Genomic DNA, 19761 nt, shown 5'->3' on the forward strand with positions numbered 1-19761 from the left:
CACTCTGCCATAAAGTCCAATCAAGTCCAATCAGTATAATCAAACACAGCTGGACTCAAATGAAGGTGTAGAACCATCTCAAGGATGATCAGAAGAAATAGACAGCACCTGAGTTAAATATGAGTGTCACGGCAAAGGGTCTGAATACTTATGACCATGTGATATTTCAGTTTTTCTTTTTTAATAAATTTGCAAAAATTTCTACATTTCTGTTTTTTTCTGTCAAGATGGGGTGCTGAGTGTACATTACTGAGAAATAAAATGAACTTTTTTGATTTTTGGAAAATGGCTGCAATGAAACAAAGAGTGAAAAATTTAAAGGGGTCTGAATACTTTTTCCTGTAAAAGAGGATAAACCAACATGAAGACCACAGAGTTGTCTATGGGAGAAAAGCAAGCCATTGTTAAGCTGAGAAAAGAAGGAAAATCGACCAGAGCCATTGGACAAACACTGGGCAGAGCAAGCACAACAATTTGTAACGTCCTGAAAAAGAAAGAAACTACTGGTGTACTGAGCAACAGACGTCGAACAGGTCAGCCAAGGAAAACAACAGTAGTTGATGACAGAAATATGGTGAGAGCTGTGAAGAAAACCCCCCAAAACATCAGTGACATCAGCAACGACCTCCACAGTGCAGGGTGAAGGTATCACAATCCACTGTTCGAAGAAGACTCAGAGAGCAGAAATATAGAGGCCACACCACAAGATGCAAACCACTCATCGGCAGGAAGAATCGGAAGGCCAGATTGAAATTTGCAAAGAAGTACAGAGATGAGCTGCAGGTTTGGGAACACAATCTCATGGACTGATGAGACCAAGATTAATCTCTAGCAAAGTGATGGAAAGGCCAAAGTGAAGCATGGTGGAGGTAATGTCATGGCTTGGGCGTGCATGGCTGCTTCTGGAACAGGCTCATTAATATTTATTGATGATGTAGCTGATGATTTAATGAATTCAGAAGTATACAGAAACATTTTGTCTGCCAATTTACAGAGAAATGCATTGAAACTAATAGGGAGGAAGTTTATCATGCAGCAGGACAATGAGCCAAAGCACACTGCCAACAAAACAAAGGACTTCATCAGGGGGGAAAAGTGGAAGGTCCATCACCTGACCTTAACCCAATAGAGCTGCATTTCACCTCCTTAAGAGGAGACTGAAGGGGAAAAACACCCCGAAATAAACAAGAACTGAAAGAAGCTGTGATAAAAGCCTGGAATAGCATTACAAATGAAGAATGCAGCAGTTTGGTGATGTCGATGGGTCGCAGGCTTGAGGCAGTTATTGCAAGCAAGGGTTATACCACCAAATATTAAATGTTATTTACTTTTAGATTATTTGTTCCATTACTTTTGCTCACCTAACAATGCTGTGGTCTAATACAAACTTTCTTAATTTCAAAATTTCTTAAGTTGTTTAACACATCTAGATGTGAATACCAGGAAATGAGAGCTGAAATTCTGAACTTTTGTCTCATACTCATCTTTTGATCTTAAACCCGAATGTCTTCAAAAACAATGGAATTTGCCTTACTGTTCCAATACTTTTGGAGGGGACTGTATGTTTGGCCGGTGGATTTGTTCATCTACCAGCCACCTTGGCAGGTGAGCCAAAAGGTTAATTTCCACCCCTGTTTGTTTCCACGTGCTACCATACCAATTCATTTTAAAATGACTTTATTATGGAGGGTATCATGGTCCTTAAAATGGCAACAGTGTACAACCTTGTGACTAGAGGATGTAAATGCATAGTACATCATGCTTTTGTCTTCACTAAATATGTGAAATGCCTGTATTTGACTGTTGATTGTAATCAGAGGACCCAATCTCCTGTTAACTGTATGTGTGTGTGTGGGTGGGTGGTGAGACTGCTCAGTCATTTGAATTTCACTCAGATTGAAGCTGATATTTGAAACTTGCCCCTCAGAGGCAAGTTTCTTACATTGTTGTGTAGCTGACATTCCAGAGTCAGTGTGCTGACTTTATGACCTCTCTAACTGTGCTACTGTTAAGCTGTTATAGTGATTATCATGTGGCCACAGTGGCTGCTGTTCTGTAAGTTACATATACTGTACAGTAATACACTTCAAACGAAATAACTACTCCCAACCTAAAAAAAAAAAGAGTAAATATGTGAACTGAGAGTCGATGGCACACACTTCATGCTTTTTTACAAGTTATAATAATTCCAGCCAACAATCTATGCTAAACAGAACACATTTAGATTGACTTTAGAGAAGGAGGATTTTAGCATATAAATGCGGCTGTTGCCTTGACAGACATGCTCTGTCAGATTTTTGTACAGTGTATATCGCAGCGTGAGAATGGTGTCAGACTGACTTTGCTCTGCGCTTGTGTGTGTGAGGTTCAATTTACATGAAGTCTTGATTAGACAAGTTGCTGCCTTGCTTGCTTTAACAGTAAATGACTGTCAAATTAACAATAACGTATGTGTCACTGAGTCAATGAGAGGATAATACTTGTACTGCATTCCTCACGCCCCCTCTACATACTTTATTATTTATTTTTTTTTACAGATGCTCAGTTTCACTGTGGCTTTAACGTTGAGTGGCTGTTCTTCAGTACTTCCTGTGTACTTTTTCCTTGTGAAATCTTTCAGTTGCAATGCATGTCGCAGCTCTTAAATTGCATAACTTCATTATGATGAAATCATTCATTATAGTCTTTGGCCCTCAGCTTGTTTGGTCTTGGGGAAGAGCTATTGCTTAAGTATGATTGTTTTTGAGTTTTCTCACAGTTGTGGCTTGTGAATGCTGCCTGCAAACAACGGATATGGTGGTGTATGTCTGCTTATTTCACATAGTTTTGTCCAGTCCAAATCATGCCACATTTCCATATTTGGTGATTTTTTAGGTTTTCAGATAAACTGAAGGATTTAATGCTCTTTCATGGGTTGAGAAAATTATCCTACATATTAGGATAAAAATCCATCTAAAACCTGTTGAATTACTTAAAAATTAATAGTCAAATTTAGGCTCAAAACAAGTGTCTATGTAGATAAATGATTTTCATTGGACGCCAGTAATATAGAGGTAAAGTACCAAAACATAAGTAAAAGAGGTTGACGATACTACAGATGGGCCTGTTGTACTATTGTAGCCTGAGCTGGCAATTTGTGTTAACCGCTAATTAGCGAATGTTAGCAGGCTAGCTAACAGCTCACAATGAAATTACATTGTAGGAAGCAGGCAGTTATTACCTTCTCACAGATTAAAAATCCAAAGTATTTATCAATATTTCTTGATCATATCTTCAAATGGCACTGTGAACCTGCCATGGTGTTTGCTGTAAGCTGACCTTTTCATATTCATCTCCAGAAGCAGAAACTGATGACATTTACAGTTAAGTGTCTCACATGTATGAGTTCAAAAACGCTGTGTGGTTTCAATATGCTCGAGTGATGAAGCAATTGCTGAAATGGAGTTCTGACACACCAGGCATCACAATATACAGGCATTGATGATGAAACATCATTTAATCAAGGTGAGAGTGACTGTTGCATCCAGTGTATTTGGTCCCCCCCTCCCTTATGAGAATGTGGCTTAAAAACTGCTAGATGAAAATTGGAAATGTACCTATTATCATTCATCTGGTAAACCAACAACACTCTTTTACACATGAACTGTACCACCACAAACAGCAGCCAGGAAAATGTTGGCTGTCTATTGTTTCTAATGTAATGTTAGTTAGCTAACGCTAGCTAACTTAATACTGAATTCAACATTGTATAGCCCTACTGTTCTGCTTTTTAATGATTGTAATAGTGAATAGAGACCTACCTGTAGGTAGCTGTACAGAAGCAGTGTTTATCCTTAATATCGTTATCCTCTTTCTTAATAGTTTATAATAATACGGTGGTTCGCTTTCACACTGTGATCGGTAGCTTTTGTCTTTATTTTTTCACGTCAGTTTGACAGCCAGAATACAACCTTCAAATGCACAATGCAACTGCAAAACTGTCTGCTTCTGTCTGAGATCGCCTTTTCCAAAAATTAGACATTTTTTCTCCAGGGACTGCTGTAATAGACAGAGGCAGGTATAGTAACAGTAACTAAGGGGGGCGTGGCTTAGCGAAGGGTCAATTAGAATGACAAAATTATAGATGGATTGTAAATGGATATGAAGAATGGATACAGGGAACAGCTGACAGCACATCTATGAAAACTTAAAAAAGATTAGTGAGTCACTCTTTTGTTAAATGCTTGTTGCCCACCGTGCCACTGATCAGTATGATGAATGATTTTGTTTTAATACGTGACAGCAACACAAGACCTAAAATGCTTTCTCTTTTCTCACCTCAATGCCAAACAGAGTAACTGTAATTTAAATATAAGCAGATCTATAGGTTTATATTATATAAGCAGTTTTCAAACGAAACAGATCTTTCTCAGTATGACAGTTGCCTGAACTGTCTGTCTGACACGACAAGCTCCCCAACCTCATGTTCCTCTTCTCAGAACAGACTTCACAGCTGGCTGCAAGGTTGAGACCTCCAGCAACCGCACATTAATGCAACACTTCTGCAGCAAAGTTACACTCTGGTGGTGTTCATAATCAGCTGCATATGCTCAGTAGAAGCAAATTTGAAAGGAAGCGCACCCACACCGCACTGTGGTCGGCCCAATTATTAATGACTGAACTGAATCCGCTTGTAATGTGGTTTTTATTGTTTTGGCTCCACTCCAGCACATTGGGACAGTGACGGTGTGCTTGGTGTTTGAGTGTGTGCACACAAATATTAGATCAACAGTGGTACATTTTGTGGCTCTTCATACTTTAGAACAGTGTATATTAAGGGCTGTAATTTCTACACACAATAGCCTCTGTCTTCAAATAGCATGATTTAGCCTCCACTCCCTTCTGTCTGTGGTCTCGTGCCCTGTCTTTGCTCTCTCTGATGGTTGGTGATGCTATAAAAAGTTTAAATAGGTCTTTTTTCACAACAAACATGTTGATGTATCTTAGCTAGAAAAGCATAGGTCTGAACAATAACATTAATGACAGCTTGTTTCTATTTAAGTATCCCATTAGGCCTTTCCAGAAAAATAGATTGGGACAGCTACATGACAAACGCAGTCATTGTTAAGTAATCTCCTTCTATACGGATCTACACGTCTGTCATTGCCTAAATCTACTTACTGTTCATTGTTTGCCCAGATACTGTTGCTCTGTCACTGCATGCTGTCCACACCTTGACATAGTCAGCACCATGGACAGAGTCCTCCGGGGCTTTGAGTACATTTGGAATTTCCCCAAATCTAGTCACCCAGCTGTCTGTGTGTGATTTGTGATATTGGACAGTTTCTTCTTGTGATTCATCCGTGTTTTGCTTTTAACTTTGTTGCATGATGATTTACCTCTTCTAAAGAAATAAGGATTACTGTTGGGCAGTGAAGCTGCCTTTGCCTGCCAAACATGTGACATATCTGATATCATGCAATTTTTTGAAATGTAGTTGATAGATTTGGTATTTAAAGAAAAAAATGTGCTATCTGGCTAATTGTGTGAGGTAGGTGTGTTGATGTGTTTAAAAAAAGTATCTTATGTATAGGTAAACGCTTGTTAACTTTTGAAAAAAACTGTAATAATTCCATGTTACCAGCAAAGTGAAACTAAATACTTCTCACAGTTTGCGTCAAACTCAACTGAGACTAAAAAAATGACTCTAGGGTTCAGCTGATGAGCGGAAATGACATTTGAGAAATGGCATGCTCTAGCCTGTTTCACCATGCTATTACATTGGAGTAGGAGTGCTCTCATTGCCACATAGTTAACCTGGAGACCCAGCTTTTCTACAATCCCGTTTACAGCTGCTAATAATGCAGTTTTGCCAAGGCTTTTTTGCAGTTTTTGACACTATATGGGGCAATATGGTCCAGCATTGAGTAACATAATGAATTGAAAGAGTTTATCAGGTCATTCTTGGACGCCCCATCAGGAAGCACTTAACCAAAATAATGAAATAGTCTACATAATTTATTTGCACTCTGCTCAATTAAGAACTTGGTATATTTTGTTTGTGGTGTACAACACAAACCGCCTCTTCTTCACAGTTAAAATGAATGACTTTGTGGACTGTTATTGTCATGTCTTTAATTACCACAGATGGTATTTTCACACCCAGACTAAAAACCTAGAGTGTGACCATGGTTCTGCGTTTGACCAGACACATGCTGCTGAAAGTTAAAAGAATTTATGATGAGTGACACTGGATGAATCGTCAATGTGCACATTAAAATCGCCACAAATCAGAATTCTACCATAATTTGGAACAAGACTGGATAAATATTCTTGGAATTCTGACAGAAAGGGGCCAGCTGGTTTCTGGGGGCAAAAAACAACAGCAGTTAAGACCGAGAGTGGGCCACCAAGTTTAAACATAAGAACTCCAAAGGAAGAAAAATCATTACATGCTATTTTAAGTGCGTCCTATACACAGCTACAAGACCATCACCGCGACCAGAGTCCCTAGGGCAGTTTAAACAGTCATAGGTTGGGGGGCACAATTCAGCAAGCTGACTGTGATCGCCAGAACGTAACCAAAACTAAAACAGCAGGCGAGATAAAATCATTTAAAATAAAAGTTTTATTAGTGGGGGATCTAACACTGAATGAGCCATTTTAAATAATCTAAGCTGGGACAACGCCAACGTAGAGGATGGCAGCAGGGTTTTGGCATGAATTTCTAGCTGTCTCTTACTAGTTGCTCGCACATTACTTACCCCAACATGGTGACTAAGCAGGGAAAACAGTACTACAACAACAGGAGGTGAAGAGCAACAGAGGGGGCACAGAGTTTGCACATGACATGCAGTCTATGCTAGCATTATTTATGGATATTAGCGGTGTGTCAGAAAAGTTAAGACAAAAGAATTTGCAACAATATCTGTGTTTGGAGTGCGTGTTTCCCATGGGTCAAATGCCACAGGTAATTTGCATACTCTTACCATACCTTGGGGAATTGAAGGTATGGTAAACAAAATAAAAACAAAATAATCCACGGAAAACCAGGAATCTGAACAGCAAACTCACATCTGAGAGCAACAAACATCTGTTTAATCTCCGAAAACAAAAGAATCACATATTACAAACAGTCCAGGTCCACTGATCTAATGTTTTTTTTTGTAATGTTCTTTATGGTTTGTGATTAGTCTCAATGTTAATGGAAGTCTGCAAATAGTGTGTAACCGTAAAATACTTTTTAAAGGTTACACCAGATTTTTTTCTTTCTGGGAAATGAACAACTGCAGAGTAATAATTGCTGAAGTGAACAACAAAAGCTTCAGGCGGCCAAAGTTCAAAATCCATTTTCATCATTGCAGTGTAGCACTTCCCACATGTGTGAATTTTCAGTCTGTCACTAAAAATCGGCCATGCATTGCTCAGATCAAAATCTTCTGGAGAGTTCAGAGGCAGTCGGAGCCACCATTGTTTGACAAGTACTTTTTTCACAGATGGCTGCACCCTACAGAAGTCAATCCGTCCCGTGTTTTGTACTTGACTAACGTCTTGTGCATGGACCTGTGTGTTCACAAGCACATGTCTCGCTGGCAAGCAAATTAGCTGTGTGGGTCCTTGGATCCCTGCATGGGGATCAGCTGAAAATCTTTTTAATTTATTTTTAACTTCATTCTGGAGGGAGTGAGTTACCCAAAACAGTTGCAAAAGAATCAGATTTTTTAAATAATCCAATGCACTTCAGCAGTAACCACTTAGCAGGTAATTAGTGGTCTGAAGCAGATCACCCTTTGAGAACAGAATGCCCCAGCATTTTGTTCACTTCTTTTGGTTGTAGGAATGAAAGGTTGACCACCAGTATTTGCTGATCTGCAGGGACTTGTGGTCGCAATTTTTTTAAAAACCAACGTCTAAAAATCCAACTTGTTGATGTATGTAATGTTTTTCTGCTTTTCCACATATTTTTTTTATTCCCAGAGATGAAAAAGTTTGTCCCCGCCTGAGAAATGCAAGTGAAGACAGCAGGCCCTGCAGTTGTGTCCATGTGTGTCTTTGAGTAGATACATGTGTTATTTGCAGCGTCAAGTTGAAGTACAAACAACCAGATCAAATGTTACTGCCTGAGATTTACATGTGTCTGGCGTGAAGGGAGCTCAATCTCAAGATAAATACACACAAAATAATATAGTTTAAAGAATCTGGGAGTAAATTGTGAGAAAATGCAATCAGTCATTTACACTTCCCACTCAAGCTTGTCTTCTGGCACATCTTGACTCAGGAGAGTCCGGGCTCCGCTTTTATGTGGGTGACATTCTTTTTGCTTTCTTTCAGTCATCATCATGACGCTGAAGAGGATAGATTTTCCCCAGCTGTTTGGAACAATGACTCTCCAGAGGAAGTGTCCATTTTATTACATTACGCTTAATGGTTCCTCACAAGACACACAGATTGACTCAAGGCGCTGATCAGACTGCTACTTCCTGCCTCTTTTTTTTTAAGAAGAATTTTTTTATGGCATTTCCTGTATTGATTTGACCTTAGACTCTAACAGGGCACAACTATCTCCCTTTTAAAAGTTCCTTAATCTTATCACTTAGGAAAATTGATGATAACAATTATTTAACCGATTTTGTAAATTGGAAAACCACTGTTGCTTTGATGTACTGAAAAGCGGCATTTGTGTGGAAACTCTAACTATACCTCACTTGACAAGTTGTCAGACTTTGGTATGCACTTTCTGTCCCTTTCAATTTGATAAAATTTTCTCAGGCGCGGATTATTGCACAGGCTGCAGCCTAAGGGCCCCACATGTGCAAGTGTCCCGGGTTGGCCAGATTATATTTAATCATTTAAATTTAATTCAGAGAATTGGCCAAATACAAAACATAAGAAGAAAATATAAGCAGCAGATGTGGTCCACATCTACCCAGTTAGCTGACCCAATGAGGTTCAGTAGGTCAATTTGGTAACTGCTCCTGGACATCATATCGGCAAAATGTCTGACACAAAATATGAAAGTGGAGCTCAAAAACTAAAAGCATGTAATATTCCAAGCACACTTTTACACATAGCACTAAATTACTTTTTTTCTGGTAAAGCATGTTGAAGGGTTTTTGTTAACATTGAAGGGGGCACATATTTAGCTGGGGGAAGATTTTGAGCTTTAAATACTTCATTTTCTGCATTCTGGGGAATATTTCACCAATGTCTGCCTTTTCTGCATTAGTTTAAGATGGAAATGTTTTTATTTATGTAAAGGGAAACACATAATTCAGGCAGCGGGTGACTATTCAAAATACAAAACTATTTTTATTTTATGGGATTGTATTATCCCATTAAGAAAAAGTAATTTCAGTCATTTTCGGTTAAAGCTGCATCAGAATGGAACTCCATCCCAACTGCTATCAGAGAATTGGATACATACAGCTCATTTAAAGTCTGTTTAAAGAAATGGTTAATCAGTACTCAGCTCTGTCAACACTGAAACTGAAATTGTATGTTGCTGGCCTCAGGCTGTCTGTTGTTACTAGTGGCATTCTTACTGCTAGTCTGCCTTTTTAGAGCTGTATGTATATCTGTTATCTGTGACTTTGTTTTATTTTCTTCTGGGCTAGTTTAATGTATGCTGTGCATGCTGCTATGTTCGTACTCTGCACCTGTCAGTCATTGTCTTTGTATGTACTCATTATGAGCTAGGTTGTACGTTGTATCTTTTATTTATTTTATTAATTTTTTTATTATTATTTTTTTGTTGTTGTAGTATGTGAAGTCCATGAAAAACCATTTCAGTATAATGTCTGTGTTCCTTCTAGCTCATTTTAATGCATGCATTCATAATGTATGACTTCCTTTTAAAAGATTGTTAAATTAATTTTATAATTGTTTTAAGTTTTATAGGTTGACTATGTAACAACTGTCCAGGGACTACAGATGAAAAATAGTCTTTTGGCTAACTCTGGCACATTTGCATCTATGCTTATTAATGTGCACTGTCCCTGCTAAATTAAACTGATTAAATAAAAAATAAATAACAGAATATAATTGCAGTAAGGCTCTCAGGCATTCTGTATTGCTATAAGATATGTATTTTCTCCTGTAGATCAACTTTCCTATTTAATATCATCCAAGCTGAGTCAACACACATGTAGGCATGATTTAGTCCTTGCTGCTCTTTAAATGTGCATATGGCACCTATTCACCTCAATGATGAGTCCTTGGGAAAGACACTGAACCCCAAATTGCTCAGGGTGGCTGTGCCATTGGTTTGTCAATATGTATGAATGTTATTTCAGTTCTGATTTCAGTTGGCACCTTAGCCTCTGCCATCAAAGCATGAATGTGTATGAATGCAAATATGAGTGCAAATATTTTCCTTCGGCCCTGACAAACCAGCCTTTGATCAAAACCATGGATAGCAGCTGCCTGAACGCCAAATTAATCAAAGCTACGGCTGCAGAATTGCCCCAACAGCCGAAATATTTTTTAACCAGCGTACAACAAATCAAAACACAGAGAGACACTATGATGATAAGCATGGAACTATAGCCATCAAGAAAAGCAACTCATAAGTTTACAGGTATGATCACACAATCGCAGATAGGTCTATTCATCATTTATCAACACTGCAGCAAAGTGCCCAGAGACATTACACTGACAGGTCACAGTAAGTGCGCATTTTCCAACATACAAGAGGTAACAATCGCAACTTCCATCCTTGATCCTACTCAGACAAACAGAAAGTAACTTGTAACTCACCTATCAGACGTTCCCTCTACCGGCCTTTTCCTAACAAAGAAAGGTGACATTAGGATATCTAAGCATGTCATCGCGCATGACAGAGAAAAGATCATTGGACAAACACATGCCCCCGGCACATGGGCCCCCCCGGTCCATTGCATCACCTGCACCGGGGGTTACGCATGTGGTTCTCACTAACACTATACTGTGGCAGCACATTAACCCAATCCTCACTCAGCTTCACTGGTTCCTGGTCAAATTCTGCATCACCTGTACCTACTGGACCTTCTCTATCCCTACACCCCCTCCTGGAACCTGCAGTCCACAGAGAAGGGATCCTGGAAAGGCGCTATAAAATTATTATTATTAGTAGTAGTCATAAATGTCCTTTCTCTCTTTGTCATGTCAGTATTTATTTCCAGTTGACTCAATTTGTGGAGTTTAGCTCCTTCCTTCTTCTGATGATTGAATTGGGCAGACAATTTATTACCTTCATAATACACATTTCTTATATGCAAACAATCATCAGCTTTTACTTACCTGAAAATACACATCTGAAAACCTACAGTGAAATAACACAATTTTCTGTATTATTACCAACTTTTGGCCCCTTTTTTCTGGGGCATGTGCCCCTGTATACATGTGGTGTGCCCCAGTAAGATTGTAAAGACCCCTTGGCATAGTTTTTGGAAGTGTAGGGCTCCACGGTTAAGTTAGCAAAAACATCTGCAGCGTCCGGTCAAGTTAGCAATAATATATATGCAACATCGGTTACACTTTCAAAATAAGACTACTGGTTAATGTGAAAAGGCACGTGAAACATCGCAAAAAACAAGTCAATGTTGAAAGCGAGTGTTTAAAACGTTGACGAGAAGAAAAAGAGGGCCTATCCTTCTGGGCACAAAAAGAGAAAATAACTCAATAAGAGTGACTTTACAGCCTGCAGCCAGAGTTTATTGCATTCCAGCAGCAACATTAGTGGGACTAGTTCAGGCAGGACACAGATGTGATGGCACTCCTCATAGGCACACATCAGTTTAAGACGAGACAGTGATTTTCTGTCTCTCAGTGAAGGTTTAGTTACTCATGACTAATGCAAGATGGAAAGCAGTGGATTCACATTGACTATTAAAATGTTGATTAGTAGGGCAGACTGGGCAATATGGACGTACATCTCTCAGTAAATAATAAACATCACTTCATCAGTCAAGTCAGAGTTTAAATTAACAAATAACAATATAACAAATATTAAATAATTGTTTGATCTTATAAATTTGAATCATAAACAAATTAGCACTAATACTTTTTCTATTAAGATATTTAGGTGGCAATGGCTAAGACTCAATGGATAAGACTATGCCTTTGGTGTGAGAGACCTGGGCTCAATCCCCCACTGTGACCCAGCCACCATTGTGTCCCTGAGCAAGACACTTAACCCCTAGTTGCTCCAGAGGCGTGCGACCTCTGACATATATAGCAATTTTAAGTCACTCTGGATAAAAGCGTCAGCTAAATGAATAAATGTAAGATAATTATTTTGTTGAGGAAAAAGGGACTGAAAAAAGATTCAACTTAATTTTACTCATGCATATTTGTTGAAAAAAGATTTTAACATAATTGTTTTGAATGTTCTACCTCAGATTTGTGAAGTGATCCACTGTTTGGTAAGTGATTTTCATGTTCTGACCATAAAGACAAGTTTAAACCACAATTAACTATTTGGTTTCTTCAGCTTTCACTAAGAAGCAAAAATCAGCCTTTAAACTCAATAGAAATCAGTATTTGACATTTATCCTGATGATTATTGATATCGAATTATATGAAATTTTTTATCTTTATAATATTTTTGGCCATACTGCCCGGCCCTTGTATAAATAGTATTTTAGCTTTGAAAATGTTAAAGGAGACCTCGGAGCCAGTTTGTGTGGGCCTGATGCAGCTGGTAACATTAATATCTGGCAAGTATTGATATCTGTTATTTAAAGTGGTCAGATCCCTTTCTGACATGACCAATATTAATGGGCTAAGCAAGAGAAGCTGGTGAGGCACATCCTAACACATTTCATTCACCAATAAAAAATAAATCAAAAATTTACATGAGGGATGTGGGGGCCTGTGCCCCAGTAGAGCTTTATGTCTAGCAGCGCCTCTGGTCAGCAGTAGCTCAAAAGCAATGAAACAAGCTTTGTGAGGAAAAAAAAAAACTAAGCAGGATTGAACATGATCACAGCATAGAGGGTAGACTCAGAGGTGGGAGTTTGTCACACATGTCCAAGTCACAAGCAAGTCTCAAGTTTTAACCTGCAAGTCCCAAGTTACTGTAATGAAAGTCAAGCGAGTCACAATACATGTCATGCGAAATTCTTAGGAATTCAGTTTGTTTTAACAGTTCAAGAGTGGTTGTGAGTGTTTCTGTTCTAACTATGTTGAACTCTACACAAAGGTGTTTCTGTTATTTAGTCTACTATTGGCTTCACTGATTATTGAAATGGGGTAGAAAAACTGAGTAATAGAAACACGTGTCAGTAATGGTAAGCTCTTTTTTACAATTCCTGTGAAATTTGCTCAAAGCTGCCTATTCAAGACATAACCGAAGTTAATTGGAAGCAGTTCTTCAACCATTTGGAGTATTTCTATTTGCATGGTTTTGGGCTTCTCTGCAAGATAACACTCTGAAGTGTCTAACCCAAAAGTCAGAATCACTGTCAGTGATCACTGACACTGCTTTATGCTGTGAAAAGAAGTGGATGCAAATCTCGGCAGGTAGCCTACAAAATTTGATCTGCCGAAATTATGCATCCTCCTCTGTTGCGCCTAAAGCAGCATTATTATTTACATACACGTTTTTTTTGTGATGTTCTTAGTGATTATTTGAACGTAAATACATACCACGGTAATATATTAATATTAATAATATAATCATTAATAGTAATTATTATTACAATTACAAAATGTACCTTTTCTTTGTTATTTTGTGAACATAATTTACGTGAACTTTGACCATTCACCAACGTAATTCCTCAGCAGTTAGTTCACCATTGTCAGGGCTTCTACTTCCTAGTGAGTTCTTCTAAAATCCCTCCAACAGCAAAAATTAAACAGACTTTGACTGAACTCACATCATATCTTTTCCGGTGTCCTCTACTATCACTGGCACAAATATTATAACATTTTACAGTATCAACTTAGAGAAATCACACTCAGAAAATCCCTCCAACAGCAAAAAATTAACTGCCTTAGGATGTTGACTGAACTTTGACCTTTGACCAAACTAATTCCTTAATAGGTGAAATCACAGTTGTCATATCATCTACTTCCTAGTGTCCTCTAGTATCACAGGCACAAATGCTATAACACTTCACAGTTCCAAATATGAGATAATGAACTCTAAAAATCTCTCCAACAGCAATATACTATACTACACTAACAGCAATATATTATTATGGTATATATGTAGAATGTTTTGAAAGAAATGTAATGCTGCTTTGACATTTTCTATTGACCCACTACGAAAATGTTATTAATCAAGTCGCAAAATTGAAACAGAACTTATCAGCAAAATATATGGTAAAAGTTGAAGCATGATAAAAAAAATTATGGTTAACTTTACAATCGAGCTGTTTTCAGGCAGTTCAGGAGCAGAGTTTTCTGTGGGAGATGGTAACTCCCTTTGGAATGGACTTCAGGCTATTTCACTTTGAAACCTATTACGTGCACAAAAAAGATATATAACACAATAAAGGAAAGGGAAAGGCCAAAAAGCAAATAATGACCTCTTTAAAACTGGAGGAACATTTACCGCTCAGCCATAAGTAGTGCACTGTCTCAGAGGAAATTCCTGCTATATTTAGACTCCTCATTGGATTTTCCTATTAGCTTTAAAAGGTCTATGATGTATTGATTCAATAAATTTCTTTAATTTAGTTCAATGCAAACAGCCTGATTTAATTATGGTTTCCATCCATGTGATGGGGAACAAAACTAAAGCATAAAAAGAGATGGTGAAAGTACATGCATAAATTCACTCTTATAATTAAGTTTGCATTGATAAAGCCATTATTTGACTAAAGCGTATGCTCGGTGTAAAAGGGCTTATTTTGTCATTTAACATTTCAGAAAAATAGCAGGTGCCTGTTTGAATATAATATAATATCAGTGATACAGTGATTTGCTGAAAATGTCATTTTGAAAAAACAGATTATTTCTTTTCTGCCTATTAAAAAATAAGCTAATGAGATTTGTTTCAAAGATGTGAGAATATTTTACTTTTGTAAGATATAAAATCTTCTTATGAATTAATAAGCAATAAATTGCCCTTTTGTTAAATTCAATACACTCAAGTCTTTACTCTAAATTTAATCAAGTTTTAAACAAATAATGTCTTCAAAGCAGTTGACGAAAGGTTTTAGAGGCATCAAGGTTTTTTGGACCACTATGGATTTTGTTTATTTTGAACAGCCATCTATCCAGTATAGCTGCAATACAGATCTTAATTAACAAATTCAAATGAATCAAATCTACAACTTACAAACGTCTTTCACAGTCAATAATGCTAACATCTAAATGCAGAGTTTTTATGTCCATTTTATAGCTTTATACTTAACATTGCTATTTTAGTGAAGACTGATTAATGAAACACAATTGTAAAATAACATAATGCACATTTTCTGTATGCAGATTGGTCCTATATTTTTCTATCAGTATGCAGCAGGATAAGCACTGTAACAACACTCTCTCATGTGCAGAATTGTCAAACATTTTACAAAATTGTCAGAATATTCAAATCCAAACAAAGTTTTGCATGGTCCGATCCGTTTCACCTTCAGGGGAGGTCATACTTAACAAAAATAATAAAATAAATAAAATTTCTTAAGAAAATGTTTTACTCCAGGTTTAATATTTTAAGAAGATTATTTACAAAGGTGTACTACAGATTTATAATAATCAGAAGCAGGTATTTCTTGTATGGCTGCAACAGATATATAATTAATATTTATTTATTAATTCACCCTCCACTAACTCGAGGAGTTCCATTTCATTTTATGTTGTGTAGAGATAGATACAAATGACATGATAAGAGCACATGTTTATTTTCCTAAACCTTATGCTTTCTTTCTTCTACTTTCACATTCGAATTTCAACGTAAATTGGATGTGTTTGTAGGGCCCTAAAACTAGGATGAAAGGAGAGAAGTAATTATGTTTGAGGACCATAATATAGATTGGAAAAGTAGTCACCCTGATCATAAGACTAAGTTTACTCAATATGTAGAGTTGTACTTTCTTTCAAATAGTACAAGATTGCATAAGGTCCTCAAAAAACAAATATGTTATTGATTTGATATTCTGTTATACTCTGAATAAATGCTCAAATGCTAAATCTGCCCTGTTATCTTGGACAGATCATAATATTGTGTGCATTACTAAATACACACAGTACACACAATACAAGTCCTAAAAAGACCTCCTGGAGTGACTATAAGATGGCGTTTTAAAAAAATTTAACTTGAAATGACTATCAGAGAGATTTGGCTGCTGTTTCATGGAACCTTGGGTATCTTGAGGATGATTTAGATCTTGATGGAAATTGTTTTATGAAACTGTTTATAGATGTTGTTGAGTACTGTAGTATCGAATATTTGTGCATTTGACTCATAACAGTTCAAAATTGCACTGTAGCAGCAGGACAGAGTGACCTTCTACGGGGAGAGCAGTGATTGGTGGTTATGTAGGGACTGAACTCTTCTATAGAATTTGACCTCTAACCCCTTGTTTTGTTACCTCAGAATAGTACTGTACCCTTCTGTGGGTTTGACCTTTTATTTTGCAGACTCAAACCCCTCTATGGTACCTAACAGATACCTAAACATATCCTATATAAGCTATGTTTGATGTACAGAGAGACAGAGTGGTCATCGGACTGGGTCAGTCTCCAAGCTGCTGCAGAGCTTGTAATTGATGCTGAACTCCTTGATGTAATAAACTTTTATGATCAAGAACAGTGTCAAGCGGATTTCTTCTCAACACATCATCGCAGCATTATTGTTCGGACACCACAGAACCATTCTCCTACTTCAAGGAAAAGTACAATTAAAGCCAAACCATCCACCTGGATTGACCAACAGTATTAGAGAAGCCATAACTCAGAGGGATGAGGCAAAAGCCAGCATCTAGGCCAAGATTAGATTCACATATTATGCTATGTAGAAAATGCAGACACTGTCGTAAAATTGAATTAGCAGAAAAAGACCCTTAATTATAAAACAGCTGTTGAGGGATGCAAAATAGATATGGCAAATGGTGGATGGTCTGCCTGTTAGGTCAATACCTGTTACTGTGGAAGTTGATGGAAAGATTACAACAAAACCAGCAGACATTGCCGATTACTTTACTTACTAAGAATCAAAGGTAAATGACCAGGCCTAATAACGTCTCAAAGGAATTACTGGTAGGTGAAATAGACAAAGAGATGGTGAAAGGTGAAAATTTGCACCTTTGCATTTGTTTTGTCTTACTCGATATATTGTTAATCAATCTTATTGACAACAAATTGCTGAAATCGGTAGCCCCATACAATTCTATAACTGTAATCTTTCTCTGTAACAAAGAAAGTTTTCCACAGAATGGAAACATATTCCTGAGGATGCAAAATAGCTTTTAATGCTTTTTCTGATTTTGCTGATTCCAATTAGCTTACTCTCCTCCTTAAGCATTTACATCCCCATGAATATTTATCAAATGGTGTTAAATTAAGTCTTAAAATGCGTAAAGAGCAATAACTAAGGATTACATCTAAATAAAACATATACATACTGCTCATCAATACTGATTGGGTTTTTAAACTTTTGAATTTGTCATTAGTGCAGTAGAAAGTTGTCTCACATGCTCTGTGGAATAGATTTTGTTGCCCCTCTAAAAGAGACAATAATAAAGCCACCAATCTGGAAGAATCTCGTTTAATCTGGCAAGATAGTCTTGAAACATATAGGAAGGCCCTCCGTAATACCAGAGCAGTGTATTACTTGTCATTAATAGAGGAGAATAAGAACAGCCCTAGGTTTCTTTTCAGGACTGTAGCCAGGCTGACAGAGTCACAGCTCTGTTGAGTCATGCATTCCTATAGTTCTAAGTAGAAACAACTTCATGAGCTTCTTTATTGATAAAATTTGAATTGTTAGAGACTAAATTCATCATCTCCTCCACTACCAATTTATCTTCAAACTGAGGAACCGTAGGTGTCCACAGCTGTTAGCCGGGTTTCAGCTCTCTTGTTAAGAGACAACATACTGTAATCTTTTATTGTCACTGTCACAGACATGCCTCACCTTCTAGTATAAGTCCACACTAAGACAAAAACTATAAGACTAAGGTCTCACACCTTTGTTCTTAAGGACTACATTAAATTAAAAACATACACCTGAATATCTTATTTGTTGCAGTCTCTAGGCAGGACATTTGATCAAACTAAACACAAGGGCATTTGTGTGTGTCAAGCGTCTTATTGAGTGCTTACCTATTAGGATTTGTGCTGTATTTTGTTATTTGTTATCTCTTTTGGGTGGATGTGGTGTGCTTGGTGTGTTTTGGTTTGATTGTCTGTCTGCTTGTTCTCTCTCACTCTCTCTCTCTCTCTGTCTGTGGTTGTGGGCGGTTCCCCTGAGCTCTTCTGGCTCCAGGAGCAATCTATACAAATGTGAGTCCTCTGCTATCAGCACACCAGGGCCCTGTTTCAGAAAGCAGGCTTAACAAACTAAGAGCTTATCCCTGAGCTCTGTGTTGATTGAGCCTGAAGTGGGAAACACTGAGTTTTCATCATCAATGGAGCTCTGATACTACGATTCACCATGGCAACGGGTAAATAAAGAGCAGAGCCTCCATTTCAATCAGGTGGAGCTAGAAATATGTATGCGTGCCAACACGGACTATGATAGGCTATTTATATTAAAACGCAGGAGAGGAGGCAGGAGTCAGAAGTTAACATGGTTATATTTTATACAGCGTTGCTCATTCGTCATTTACAAGACTTGTACATTGATCAGCTTTATACAGATTAGTTTAAACAGTCACTGCAGTAATGTAGCCCACACTAAGAGTTTTCAGTGCAACTGTCCACAGACTCAGTGTTAGTTATAGTGTTATAGCCTACCTAAATAAGGACAGATTTTATTCTGTGCTGAGGATAAATCCACGATGTCCAGAGATAACTGTCTCTGTCCTTACATTGATGACAGATTGATCATAAAGCGGTCATGTTCAAGATCATGTTTGGGTATAAAACCAACAGCCTATCTAGCCAAGATTTAAATTTTTTGGAAGACATAAATTCGTTCCAATGTGTGCTTTGATATCGACAATATGAAATGAAACGGTGTGTCTGACAGCCGCTTCAGGCTTTGCAGGAGGGGAGGAGTTTGAGAGAAACTGACTGTTGTCCAACTTAGCCTGTGAACCTAACCTCCTCCCTAGGAGGGTGGGTTCACAGCATCAGTTGCCACAGCAGCACAGCATCAGTAATGGGATTTTACAATCGAAAATATACACTTTGGATAGATTCCAGTTTTTTAAAATTCATATTTTTAAATTTCAAAAGTTTTATGCCAATATAAATAAGTATTTCCCCACTAAAACTGTATTCATTGCAGGGTGGTGACTGACTTGAAGCAGCATTTTGACCATTAACCTACAGAGAATAAGGTGTTACTGAACAAAAAACTGATTAAATAAAATGTAAAAATCCAAATTACAATTATAAATGTGTAGTTCATAATGTATGGTGTCTGGTCAACATTTTTCTGGGGTTGGGGTGAAAGGTTGGACTCATGACTTCAGTATTTCTAAAATCTTGGCTACGGCCTTGACTGGACTGCTGCTTACTGTTAACCCAAGTTGACTTTATTTAAAAACTTAAGCCGACTGACTGAAGTGACCACTGCAGACACAAGTCAACGTTTTCCCTGTTGCTCCTCCTGTGTGGTTGAGTGTGGTCACCACTGGGCTAGCATGCCACCTAAACTACAGCAACAGTGATGACCCACAAAAGCATACC

At 37.7% G+C, this 19761-nt stretch overlaps 1 protein-coding gene across 1 annotated transcript in view; it reads right to left on the reverse strand.

The window, feature by feature from the left end:
* LOC123961637 (splicing factor 3B subunit 3-like) overlaps positions 1 to 8965 on the reverse strand; it is a 31872-nt gene extending 22907 nt beyond the window's left edge. The window contains exon 1 of the mRNA XM_046037158.1: positions 8906 to 8965. Within this exon, the coding sequence (XP_045893114.1) occupies positions 8906 to 8965 (60 nt within the window). The remainder of the gene's footprint in view (positions 1 to 8905) is intronic.
* Positions 8966 to 19761: the final 10796 nt, after the last annotated feature.

Source organism: Micropterus dolomieu, linkage group LG22 (assembly GCF_021292245.1).
Source record: "Micropterus dolomieu isolate WLL.071019.BEF.003 ecotype Adirondacks linkage group LG22, ASM2129224v1, whole genome shotgun sequence".
Lineage (NCBI taxonomy): Eukaryota > Metazoa > Chordata > Actinopteri > Centrarchiformes > Centrarchidae > Micropterus > Micropterus dolomieu.